Here is a 14813-nt window from a genome sequence, read left to right as displayed (position 1 = left end):
ACTTTTTTTTAAAAATACGTGTCCTGAAGCAGCCAAACTGATACAATCTATCAAACTCTTCATAATAAAGTTGATTCTAGGCGGAATACGATTAATTTTAATTTTGGTGGAAATGGCACTTATGAAACCCATTGATTTAAAAGAAAAAACATTAGATGCTCCTCTTATTTGCAATACAGCTCACTTATTTTACGTGCAAAAGACTTTTAATAGTGCTCATTTTAAAGCTTATTTCAAGCACTCACTACAAAACTATTTTTTATTAGAATGCCTAAAATGCATCTGCTCGCCGCTAGATGGCATTGACCACATCGATTAAATTTCAGACAAAATAAATAAAACGGCTTTTATTTTTAATATCTAGCTTAATATTGCACTTAGAATACTTTATAAAAAACCAAATTGTTCATCGTTTTACCTGCTACAATTGTGTTCTTTATCAAATTTTCGATAAAACGTATATTTTTGGACATATTTGCAAAAAAACAATGAAAAAAGTGAAAAAATTGTGAATTTTCAATTGCCAATAACTTGAAAATTATTGGATTTTTCAAAAAACGTTATAGATGATTTTTTGCTTAAAATTAGGCCTTCTATCGATATCCGAGGTTATTTTGAAAAAAATAAATCCACCCCCGAGAAGGGGTGGCAACCTCCCCCAGGGTGGTTGCGGAGTTCAAATCATTTTCACTTTTGAAGTTAAGGGTAATGTGAACCTAATTCCAAAATTGTATGTAATTCGGTTCACAGTAAAAAAATTCGGAGCAATAATGCTTCAATGACTGCACTAAGTAACAAACTGAAACAGCCATCGGTGAACAGAACTAGACAAAGTAACCTCCATATTTGCTATTAAAGTGTCAATATTTATTTTATATTAAATTAACAAAAATGGTTTAGTAGGACTAGTGAATGAGTTAAAACAACTCCGGTTATAAAAATTTTGTTTATTTGACCGGTGAGTGACTTACAGCTAAACAAAATTTGTAAACAAAACACTCTGATGTTTTAAATAGTTTTATTTGAAATGTTTGCGAATAAATGGTATGATGTCTTGTTAAATCTGTGTTGGTGTTTGCAGCTTTCCTCTTAATAGCAATAATCCATTCTCTCTACGAATTAGGTAATAGACAAAAGGAAAATCGGCTCGGAATCTAATGGAACGATATATGACAGCAGACAAACCCATTACTTGTACTCCTAAAACATCACATTTTTGTCAACCAACAAATCATTGTTAGATTTTATAAAAGATTTATGTTCCTGACAACACATAACAATAGAAGGGTTTTAAATAAAAATAGTTTATAATTGTTGACAGCTTTAGCGATTCTTTTAAAATAAAAACATATAACTAATTATTATATTAATTTAATTACAAACATAATTTTAGCACATGCAGACATAACCATTGTGTTGAGTGTAAAATATAACATTATTTTGGAAATAGAAAACCTATACTAGTTTCAAAAGTAATTTTATTTTATATTTTTAGTAAAATCTTCTACTATTACATATCTTTAAATCGCCATCTACTAAAATTTAATGTAAATTATAAACTCATATACATAACATTACAAAAGTAAATGTAAACAAATAAAAAAGTTACGTCTATTGCAAGTAACAAAATCTTCCATAAATCAAAATCATAAAAGAAGAATTGATTCACTGATGCTTTTAGATATAAGTCAATTAGGATATATGATTTACATTTAACTTATCAAAATAATAAAATATGTACAATTTGAATTAATCTTTTTCTTCTTCTATGGCGTTAAATATACAATCATATTCAATATATTGTACAACAAAGTATTTTAACAATCCAAAATTGTTATTTTGTATTGCAGTTGAAATATTTGTTTCCAGACCCTCCCTCTCCAGCTGTTATAAAATGAAATTTCATGAGAATTCTATCTCCCTACCACCTATTCCTGTATTTGTGTTTGTCTAAGCACTGCCAGTCACCAAAATACAAACAATCCATTTTTACCATATGTGGTCCAAACAAATTACATAACACGTTCACAACGTCAGCGTTTTTCCAGAATTCTTTATTTGCCATCGAATTTTTCAATAATAATGCCAAAAAACCATAATCAGATTTTTACATCATACATCTGAGTATAACGAGAAAAGTATATAGTCTTCGCAATTTTGCACGAAATAATTATTTTATTACTTTTTTTCTCCGTGTACCATAAGGGTTACCTACAAAGCAATTGTGTGCCTGATGGGGTACACGATAATCTGAGGTATTTATTTAAGCGCAGGATCAAATTTAACAAACCACCAAGGCAGGCAAACAATAAAAACACAATAATGAAATGCATAGCAATGTGTACCCTCTATTGGGCACACAATGCACTTTACAAAAGCCTGGTATCCGGTTGGGTACACGATGGCAGTTGTGAAAGATCTCATGTACCCGATGGGGTACATGTCGTCGTGAACATGTTAACATATAAAATGTAAACATTGAAATATGATTGATAGTGATTTTTTAAATGCCCAATAGACTATAAAATCACTGTATTTATAGAATAATAGTAATTCCTTGATTTAGGTTCATACCTTTTAAACAATTTGCTATGAAAATTGGGACTTTATTATACTAACGGACAAACGTTTTAATAACTTCTTCCTAAAAAGATGCCAATGATGAAATGAGGTATTCATGGAATCTTTAAGTTCTCTGTTGGGTTTGAACCTGCATTCCACTTATTGATTTGATGAAAAGGGAAAGTCACTCTGCATTAAATTGAGGAGATAATCTATTTTTCTTATTAAAACTCTCAAAAAAGTTGTACAGTTACATCAAACAATGGGAGGGCATGTTTTGTCTCGTGTAGGAGGTTAAAAATAAACATGGCATATGGAATGGATTTTTTTCAAACCAAATGGTTTGAGGGATTGAAATGTCTAAAATGTATAGAAGACGACAGATAATTTATTAAAAAGCTCATCAACAATCTAGAAAATTAAAAGATTATGATAGTAGTGACAACATAATAAAATTTGCAGCAATTACTAAAATTAGGTAAATGGACAAAAATAATCAGTCACACACATCTATTACATTGTATATGATATTAGCTACTGTCGACAATCAATGATTGAACAGCAGAGGAAGGAGATATGCAATTGAACAGAATACCTATTTATCGAAAGCCGTACACTATTCAAAATAAACATTTGCAAAAATAATATTCAAATATTACTAATAACTGAAACTGAAAAAGTTCTAAATCACAAGAAATACAATATTATTAACATATATAAATGTCTATAATATTCACTTTTTTGGTTTATAAAACTCATTCATCAATTTTTTTAATAAACATTTTTCAGGAGAATATTTTTAAAGTAAAAAAAAAATAGAAAAATGGTAGTGTATAGTGAAAATATCCAATTTGAGACCTATAGTCATCATCCCCTCCACCTGAGTAAAAAACAAAAGTCTTGTGAAAATGTCCATCCATTGGGTTTTAGTAACCGTTACCAGGTACCAAACACAAATGACAACTTTGACAAAATTAGGTAGAGGTGACTGTTGTTTTATTACTTGCGAGTAATTTTTGGGACAGACATTTAGTGAGTATATTCTAGAATTTTGTAATGTAACTCAAAATCATTAACCGCTTGTTCTAAATGAAATATACTACTATTAAATTAAATTTGTTATCTTAAAAAGAGTAAATTAACTCCAAAATATAAATGTGGTAAAAAATCTAAGAAAATTTAGATCGATAAATATTAAATTTTATTAAAAGAGAAAGATAATAAAAAGTTGTTAGACAGTAAAAGTCAACAACAAAACCAGTCTGAAAGGACTAAGAAAAAATAAAACTTCAGTATTCATAAACTAAACCTTTCTTCCACTACAGTAAAATTAAGTTGTTCAATATCCATTGTGGTAATTAAGTGGTAAACCATTGTACCATTTACCATATCTGGTTTAATATTTTTTTATAAATAATTTGAAACTACAAGATATACCACAACATATTTATATAAAAGTTAAAAATAACTGTAGATATTAAAAACGATTATGAATAATAACATAATTGTATTACCTGGGAGATACGTATCTTCATTTTAATTGCTCTGGAGATTGAGATTTTGTGATAACTTAAAATCTTTTGATGAAGCTTTAGAAAAAAAATTTCACTAGTAACTCAAGATGGGTCACCATCAAATCTTGGAGATTGATTTAGTCTAGACACACTGCATACTCATACTACGCCACTTCTTCAGTTTGGGGAAAACAGAAGTCTCTTGACCAAAATCATGTTTATATACCAGATGTTTATACACCAAATTTTTCATAAAAATTATTCAGTTGTTACTTGATTACACTGATGCTGTCATGGAGCACATGAACAGGCTCATTAAATCCTACAAAGTAGTACAGATTTTTGGATCACATGATGCTCTGACCCGGAATGTTAGTCACATTACTTCAGGCAATGTTCACATGGTTATTTGTCGTGCCCCAAACTGGTAGATGAATCAGTGCCTCTAGAAAGATAGTGAAATATACACTTGCATTATTACAATTCCTGACCCACAAACAGGAAACCTGTCCCAGAACATGACGGCTGTGATTTTCTTGTTGCTTAAGTTTATTTAATCCTTTTATTCAGTGCGTTTATGCACATAAGATCTTGTCTTGTCTTGATTGTTTTTAAAAAATTACAGCTTCTTAATGATCAATAAAGGTCCATCTTGATGTCATTCAACAAGTTTTATAGTTTACAGATATTTTGTAATCTATCTACCTACCAATGCTAGCACACTGCACAATACACACTATACACTTCAGAACAAGTGAGAGATGTATCGATTGCAAAACTTTCAAGCATATATACCTCAGAGTCCAGGGTGGTCGGAAGAAACACAACACTATAATGATTATACAATGCTGACACACTACACAATACATACTATACACATCAGGGCAAGTGAGAGATGTATCGATTGCAAAACTTTCAAGCATATATACCTCAGAGTCCAGGGTGGTCGGAAGAAACACAACACTATAATGATTATACAATGCTGACACACTACACAATACATACTATACACATCAGGGCAAGTGAGAGATGTATCGATTGCAAAACTTTCAAGCATATATACCTCAGAGTCCAGGGTGGTCGGAAGAAACACAACACTATAATGATTATACAATGCTGACACACTACACAATACACATCAGAGGAAGTGAGAGATGTATCGATTGCAAAACTTTCAAGCATATATACCTCAGAGTCCAGGGTGGTCGGAAGAAACACAACACTATAATGATTATACAATGCTGACACACTACACAATACACATCAGAGGAAGTGAGAGATGTATCGATTGCAAAACTTTCAAGCATATATACCTCAGAGTCCAGGGTGGTCGGAAGAAACACAACACTATAATGATTATACAATGCTGACACACTACACAATACACATCAGAGGAAGTGAGAGATGTATCGATTGCAAAACTTTCAAGCATATATACCTCAGAGTCCAGGGTGGTCGGAAGAAACACAACACTATAATGATTATACAATGCTGACACACTACACAATACATACTATACACATCAGGGCAAGTGAGAGATGTATCGATTGCAAAACTTTCAAGCATATATACCTCAGAGTCCAGGGTGGTCGGAAGAAACACAACACTATAATGATTATACAATGCTGACACACTACACAATACATACTATACACATCAGGGCAAGTGAGAGATGTATCGATTGCAAAACTTTCAAGCATATATACCTCAGAGTCCAGGGTGGTCGGAAGAAACACAACACTATAATGATTATACAATGCTGACACACTACACAATACATACTATACACATCAGGGCAAGTGAGAGATGTATCGATTGCAAAACTTTCAAGCATATATACCTCAGAGTCCAGGGTGGTCGGAAGAAACACAACACTATAATGATTATACAATGCTGACACACTACACAATACACACTATACACATCAGAGGAAGTGAGAGATGTAACACTTGCAAAACTTTCTAGCATATACCTGAGAGTCCAGGGTGGTCAGAAGAAACAGAACACTATAATGATTATACAATGCTGACACACTACACAATACACACTATACACATCAGAGGAAGTGAGAGATGTAACGCTTGCAAAACTTTCTAGCATATACCTGAGAGTCCATGGTGGTCAGAAGAAACACAACACTATAATGATTATATAATGCTGACACACTACACAATACACACTATACACATCAGAGGAAGTAAGAGATGTAACACTTGCAAAACTTTCAAGCATATACCTCAGAGTCCAGGGTGGTCAGAAGAAACACAACACTATAATGATTATACAATGCTGACACACTGCACAATACACACTATACACTTCAGAACAAGTGAGAGATGTATCGATTGCAAAACTTTCAAGCATATATACCTCAGAGTCCAGGGTGGTCGGAAGAAACACAACACTATAATGATTATACAATGCTGACACACTACACAATACACACTACACACATCAGGGCAAATGAGAGATGTATCGATTGCAAAACTTTCAAGCATATACCTCAGAGTCCAGGGTGGTCGGAAGAAACACAACACTATAATGATTATACAATGCTGACACACTACACAATACACACTATACACATCAGAGGAAGTGAGAGATGTATCGATTGCAAAAACTTTCAAGCATATATACCTCAGAGTCCAGGGTGGTCGGAAGAAACACAACACTATAATGATTATACAATGCTGACACACTACACAATACATACTATACACATCAGGGCAAGTGAGAGATGTATCGATTGCAAAACTTTCAAGCATATATACCTCAGAGTCCAGGGTGGTCGGAAGAAACACAACACTATAATGATTATACAATGCTGACACACTACACAATACATACTATACACATCAGGGCAAGTGAGAGATGTATCGATTGCAAAACTTTCAAGCATATATACCTCAGAGTCCAGGGTGGTCGGAAGAAACACAACACTATAATGATTATACAATGCTGACACACTACACAATACACACTATACACATCAGGGCAAATGAGAGATGTATCGATTGCAAAACTTTCAAGCATATACCTCAGAGTCCAGGGTGGTCGGAAGAAACACAACACTATAATGATTATACAATGCTGACACACTACTACACAATACACACTATACACATCAGAGGAAGTGAGAGATGTAACACTTGCAAAACTTTCTAGCATATACCTGAAAGTCCAGGGTGGTCAGAAGAAACAGAACACTATAATGATTATACAATGCTGACACACTACACAATACACACTATACACATCAGAGGAAGTGAGGGATGTAACGCTTGCAAAACTTCTAGCATATACCTGAGAGTCCAAGATGGTCCGAAGAAGCACAAATATATGATTATACAATGCTGACACACTACACAATACACACTATACACATCAGAGCAAGTGAGAGATGTAACACTTGCTAAACTTTCTAGCATATACCTCAGAGTCCAGGATGGTCCGAAGAAGCACAAATATATGATTATACAATGCTGACACACTACACAATACACACTATACACATCAGAGCAAGTGAGAGATGTAATTTAAAATGGGAAAAGTGTATAGTTGTACATGTCTATGAGAACCTAAACAAAACCGGTAAGCGAAACAACTTGCTCCAATTTTATAAATGATTTTATTTCTAATGTTTACCAATAAAGTCAAGTGTTTTAAATGGTAAGTTGTCTTGTTAAATATTTGTTGGTGTTTGCAGTTTTCCACTGAATAACAATAATCCATTCCCTCTGCCAATCAGACAATAGGCAAAGGGAATATCGGCTCGGAAAGGAATGATGGGAGTCGTATCGATAGAGGCACCCACAGCAAATATTCCTAAAAAATACATTCTATCGTCAACCAAAAATATCGTGAATTTTTTAGAAAAGATTAATTTTGTTAACAACTACTCAATAATATAAAGGAGAGAAATAAAATATACATAATATTATTCTAAAATAAAAGGAATATAGTTTAGATTTATTAATTATCTAATTAGTGTTTTTCGTATCACAACCGAAACATATTTTTGTAAACAAGAGAATCATTTTTTTATTTTTTTCCATAACTTTTTGTTTATATTGTATTCAGTATATTCATATTTTTAATACTTATGTATTTATAATTACTCAATAAATAGTAGTAGTATTATAATTATAGACATACAAAATCTTTTATACTTTTATTTAAATATGGTAGGAGATTGTATAAAATAGAATAATACTCATAAAAATAATGTTTAATATTCAAGAGTTTATACTTTATATAAATTTAACATTTTAATTATTAGAATATTAGAATTATTAGAATATAATTATTAGAATTATTATTCAAATGTAAGGTGCATTAATAAATCAAATTCATCTGTAAATACTCTTTGAGAAAAAACATAACTAGCAGTATAAAAAAGTAAGTATGAACAAATTAACAGGAAAAGATAAGAGATAACCGCAAAGAAAATACTCTTGTGAAATGACCAAAGAAGAATTAATTGTTTACCCATGCAACTTTATTTCTAATACACCTAAGCTACATAGAGTGGCTAGAAAATAACCTGGCTGTTATTACTACATTGCTCTCCAAAAAATTACTTATTTTTCAAAAGCACTTTGGGGCTTTTAGTTGAGAAGTCAAAAACTTTGAAAATGGCAAAAATTGAAAGGCTGGTTAAATTTTATATTGAAAATCAGAACACTTAAGTACCTGACCCCGAAATGGTTATAATCATTGCGTTTCATTTAAAAGAAGACGAAACATAGAACTAACTTGTGAATGTTGTGATTTTGGAACTACCAGAGATTGTGTACTCAATGTAACTATTCAGAACCAAGGAATAAAATTTATCTTATGTTCTAAACGTCAGCATACAAAAGTTAAACAAGTAATAAATCAAACAACAGCACAGGATACTGGCTTTAACATTGACAAAAGAAACATACATATTGAAGCGATTAATTTGTAGGCTAATAACATGGACTGAACCTGAATGAAAACAAGACGTAAGCAGTGATTATAGGTAACTCGAGATTGATTAACCATTTAACCTTGATACCAAGCCGAAACTAAAACTTAACAGTAGTGAACTAAATTACCAAAATAAAGTAAAGATCTCAGACTGACTATGAATACAAGGCTGAAGTGAACAGACAGACCATGTTACAATAATATGTAACAAGTCTTTGCTGGCATCCATGGTTTAAAGAAGTTTGCTTTGTACTTGCCATTCAATATTCATGTGATAATGGTTTAAGGCATTTATATTTCCACACTTTAATTACTTTGAGGTTGTGATCAGTGATTTTACTGTTCAGCAATTGGACAGACTTCAGCTTATTAGATTTATTTTTAATCTCAGACGTAATGAGCACATTTCACATTATCATTATATATCATTCATAAAACTCCCAGAACTATGCCAATTCCATACTATTTCCAATGTATATTCAATTATCAAAACTAAAACTCCTATTTATCTGTCCCATCACTTCAATTTTATCTCTGATAACAGTGAATGACCTACTGGAAGCGGAGCCACTTTACTATCAATTCCCATTCACTGATCAACAATTTTTAATAGGTCGCTTACTGTTCAGGTTTGTCGCCTTTGGAACACTCTCTCTGATGATATTAGAAATATTGAGGGTCGTGCGCGCTTCAGGGCGAGGCTCAGGGACTTGCTACTGGGGGGACTGTGGGGGTGACGGGCGGTGTGTGTGAGGTAAGACAGTGTGTTGGAGCGGTTGAATGTGTTATTGTTCTTTTTATGTTCTCTTTTACATTGTTAGCTGTTTTTCTTTATCTTTCGTTAAGAATTACATTATTAAGTTCACGAGTTATTGTATGTTAATTAACCAATTTTGTTTAAAATTTATTATAAAGTTAAGTATGTTAAAAGTTTACATGTGTCTGTATTCAGTACTATTAATTTACTGTATACAATATGAGGTTGAGTGGTAGAGAGGGCTTGACAGCCCTAACTCTGCCTCTTTAATAAAGGCATTTTTCATTTCATACATGTACTGCGTGTTATTTACTTGAACCAACATTAAGCCTTTACTCTAAACCAACAAAGTGCTTTACTACTGGCATTACGGAGGGATGAGAGAATGGCCAATATTGGTCAGTAAGGGTACAGAATAAATTGAACAGAAATCATTGTGAGAAAGTGAATATCGTGAAGGAAATTATAAATAATAATATAGGTTACTTATTCTGGCTCAGAATAGATTTTTCTGTGGTTTTATAATGCACCGGATACGGAAAAAACAATAGATGCTGTGTTTACAAAATATTTAGCAAGATTTTATTCCAGAATTTTCTTTCTTATTTCAGACATTATAAACCCCTCATTTCATATTTAGAATATAATTACAATGAAAATTAAGGGATTATTTCGTAAATATGAGATTGTAGTGCAAATGAAACTGACCAAATTATAGAAACTAATACAAACGATAATAAAGAAAATGTATGAACATTTATTAATTTAACATTTAGAAGTCGGTAATCATTGTAATATATGAATTGTAAAAAATTTGTATAAAATTAATATAAAATACAAAACTTTTTTTATGTTAAAGAATTGAGTGCCTCATGTTATTTAAAAATATCACCATTTAATAACTAGCAAATGCAATTTTTCAAGATATATGTTCACAGCCCGTTATAAGAAGTAGTCACTTTTGTCGGTCAGTCCCGCAACTGCCTTTCCATTTTTTATAAAGCAAAACATTGAATTTGAAGTTTTCATACTGATCTGACATTTTAGGATCTAACAAACACGGTCTTTTATCAAAAACAATCCGCATTTTTTTACAGGAGGGAAAAAAAAAGTGAAAAAGGGCTTGACTGTCAGTCTTCAATGTTCCAACTCTATGTCTATGTGATATCATTGCTAGATTCTTAAAGAATCTTAATTCATTTAGCTTTCATCTCGAGCTATAAATAAAACTAGTGCTGCCAACCATTGAGATATGGATATAGACGTTACGGAAATGTATTTTAGCAATATAAATATGTACCATTACAAATTTGATATAAAAAGTTTATGAACCACCTCAAACCAACCTTACTGTGGGTAAACACATAATTAATAATACAATACAATAAACTTAGACAGTAAATGATAGTTGTAAAGTATGACCATACCTGTAAGAAGAATTCTTCAAGAGTTTTCTCTTCAAACACCAAATGCCAACTCACAAAACATGTAAAACAACCTACACCACAACTGTGAAAACTTGCAACACACAATCACCGAAGAGATCAAATCTACTTAAAAACGCAAATTACTTAAATTTATTAACCATGCCAACATTTTTGTGAATAATACAACACGCTTCAGTTGCAACTGTACTCATTGTGTTGTATTGTTTCATTTGATTCAAAGTACAGCAACTTTCTAAATAGAAGTTACTGTTCTTATTTTTCTTCTTGAAAAATATAATTACATGAATATTGCTGTTTAGTTTCAAAGGATCTATTAAGTGATCTCATGAGGAAAGGTTTTTTTTCAATTTTTACTCCTGATCTCATGAGGAAAGGATTTTTTCAATTTTTTACTCCTATCAGTCACATCTCCCAAGGACATACAACTGCATTAGCAGGTTAATTTTCTTCCTACAAATTCTATATCATTGTATTCTTAACGCAAATAAATGTCATTACAAGTATTTTTCATTTTTGATAACGTGTTCACAACAGAGAAGTTTCTGACTATTTATCAGCCATTGCATTTTTCATTAATAATGATAAAAATGTTTTTGTGTAAACATTTAAGTATTACAAATATATCTTGGTTTTGCAATTTCACCAAAAGTAAATAGTCAATATGTTTTATCAACGTTTCTACGCATCAGGTTAACAACGCGCCTTGGTTACTATTAGTTTCAATGTTTCAAGTTTTTTTCGAAAGTAGTTTCAAATGTAATCGAGACTTATGTTATATGTATATAAGTAATACTTTTTTGTATCTAAAATACTGCTTAAAGTAATTTAAAGTTTTACATTTAATAAGGTAATTAGAACTTTTATTGTATACTATGACTTTTTACATTGAAATTTTAAAATCCTGCACTCGATTGGGTACAAGATATTATAAGGCATTTCTATAAGCATGGACTCATATTTCACAAACCAGGATGGCCAACACACTTTGCTAAAACCCAACATTTCCCTGATCGGGTAGACAACTGCAGATACGAAAAATCACATCTACCCGATGCGATACACATCATCATGAACATGTGATTATTATTGGTATGTTTTTATTTCTTATAACCAAATACAAGTAAAATGAATAAATAAGTAAATAACAGTAGAGAAATATCTTAGTTTTAATTAGAGAGGTTTCTATTAGTTTCTATTAGACAGGTTTCTATCAGTTTTAAAATATCTTAATTCAGCATCGTAGAGAATCTTTGAAGCCAAATTAGTTACAAAAGTTTTTTTTTTTTTTTTTTTTTTTTTTTTTTTGCTCAGGTGGCAAGATTTTGATCTCAGAGATGAAGTGAGAGAAACTATTGTAAAAATATCAACATTACATTACAGCTGTAATGTCAAAAAAACAATGACAATGGGTATTACTTATTTTAGCTTTGGATCACTAACCTTCACTGAGATTTCAAAATTAATTTCTTTCTACATTTTTATATTTATTCACCAAACCTGCTAGGTTTTGAAATTTGTCCATTAATACCCATTTATAAATTGTTCCTTTTATGCTTACTATGAGTGAAGAGTAACATAAAAAATGTCAATATAATCTTTAAGATTATATATTTAACAATTTTAAAAAAATTTCTGTTGATGAGGATATTGAAAATACAATATAAATGTTATTAAATATTTGAAATTCTAGGAGCTAAATGTATTGTTGAGCAAGTCATAGTGCCGCAAAATGTTATAACACCTATTGAGCATACTTTATCTATTTCCTCTTAGTTGCATAACCTTAGTTTAGACTATGAAGGTTTAGGATGGCACCAAATGCTGTAATGGGGTTTATTCCATGGCTTGGAGCCAATACGCAATGTATTGGCACACAACCCAGTTTGTAGTGAAATCAATATATGATTTTCCACTAAAAAAGAATTGATTGTCAACCAAACTAATGTTGGTCAAAATATGAAATGATATTTTTCTCAGTGCAAATTTTTGATAGTTCGACTCAATTAAAAACAATCATTAGCAATAAGTAATATATTATCCAAAGAGATAAAGAGACTGAAGTAGTTGTCATCTTCACTTAGGCAGTCTTTGTATGGTTTGCTGATGATGATTTAGTTTTAAGTGTATCAAATTTTATATTTATGAGATGAATTAATACAAAAATATTAATAACAATTGTTTACAGCAGAAACTAAATTATTCTGTAACAAATCACAATCCACTGATTTGCTCATCTACTTAGAAATCGTATGTATATGTATGTATAGGTCCCTTTTTGATGTTATAACTACTTTTTGTTAGAGCAATATATGAAAAAGCCCCAACACAATTACCGTATGTTATTGTCATGCAAAACACAATAAATACCATCACCAAAAGAAAAGCATCCCATTGAAAAGAGCACAAAATAATAATGTCAAACAACAACATATTGTTTTCCTCATTAATTATGAACAATTGTATTAAAAATCATGTAAAAACAAACACAAAATAGTAAATTACAATATGATTGTCTGCACTCAATGACCCTTTGGAAATTCAGAATTTTACCTGCTTTCCCTCCATGTGAGACTCTGTTGACTCACTGTCTGTGAGGAAACCGTTACCGTTCAACTGACGGAAGGCTTCTCAACTACAGGTATTTCCATAAAGCTGGTATGTGCAAACTTTTCAGGCATGATTATTTGTTTGTATAAAAATGTACTATAAATAAATGGATGTAGTTGTTGATGGTTTAAAATAATATCCTGTACAATTTTGAGAAGTTAAAAAATATTAATGTATTTTAAAGAAAAAATAAGGCATATAATCATTTATTTAGAAGATAAAACGCCAAACAGACAAAGCTTACTTGTTAATTTGAAATGCTGCATTAGCAATTATTCTTTACAGAACTTTTGAAGTTTTCAAAACTAAAATCTGTTTAAGGTTTTATTGATGTGTATCTTCTATTTAAAAACCCAAATTCAAATATCTTTATGTTCTATCAATTTTATGCACACATAGCCATAATATGATTTTGTTGTAGTGAGCTACAGAAACTCTGAATTTTGTTATTTTTACTCATAAGTTTCCTTGTTTAGCCAATACATTTTTTGTTACAGAAAAAGAAATAAATGTCATAAATTTCATTTTAGCAATTGCAATCTATGCCTCTTTTATTTTACAATATTTATTTGTAAAAACACTTTTGGAAATTTTTTATTCTTCAAGAATTTACAAGTACTGTATCTTGTACTTGTAGTTTATTCACCTATGTTCTTTTAAACATTTGATAATATTGGAAGAAAATTAATGAGTTTACTTAGAAACGCTTTTAAGGCTTTCCAGAGAATTTAGACATAAAGATTGATTCAGTTTCTCTGCTGACATTCTAGTGTCAGAATGTCATCCTATGACATTCTGACAATGTCATTTACGACATTCTATGTCATAAATTACTGCAAGAACTCATCCTATTCAAGAACCATCAAGAATTAGTTCCTAATCTCACCTGTGGCAGCAGCAGCCTCCGTCCCGTTCTCGTGAACGTTGATGAAGGTTTTCTGGATAACATCGCTGACATACAAATTATCTCCC

The 14813-nt window shown here is 31.3% G+C and overlaps 1 protein-coding gene across 1 annotated transcript in view; it reads right to left on the bottom strand.

Annotated features, from left to right (window-relative positions):
* LOC124358953 (antichymotrypsin-2-like) overlaps nt 1–14813 on the bottom strand; it is a 45152-nt gene that overhangs the window by 3908 nt on the left and 26431 nt on the right. The window contains 1 exon segment of the mRNA XM_046811238.1: nt 14728–14812. Within this exon segment, the coding sequence (XP_046667194.1) occupies nt 14728–14812 (85 nt within the window).

The sequence above is a fragment of the Homalodisca vitripennis genome, chromosome 4 (assembly GCF_021130785.1).
Source record: "Homalodisca vitripennis isolate AUS2020 chromosome 4, UT_GWSS_2.1, whole genome shotgun sequence".
In the NCBI taxonomy this organism is placed as follows: Eukaryota; Metazoa; Arthropoda; class Insecta; order Hemiptera; family Cicadellidae; genus Homalodisca; species Homalodisca vitripennis.
The sequence above is the reverse complement of the archived record's forward strand: the minus strand, read 5'-3'. Positions and strand labels throughout refer to the sequence as shown.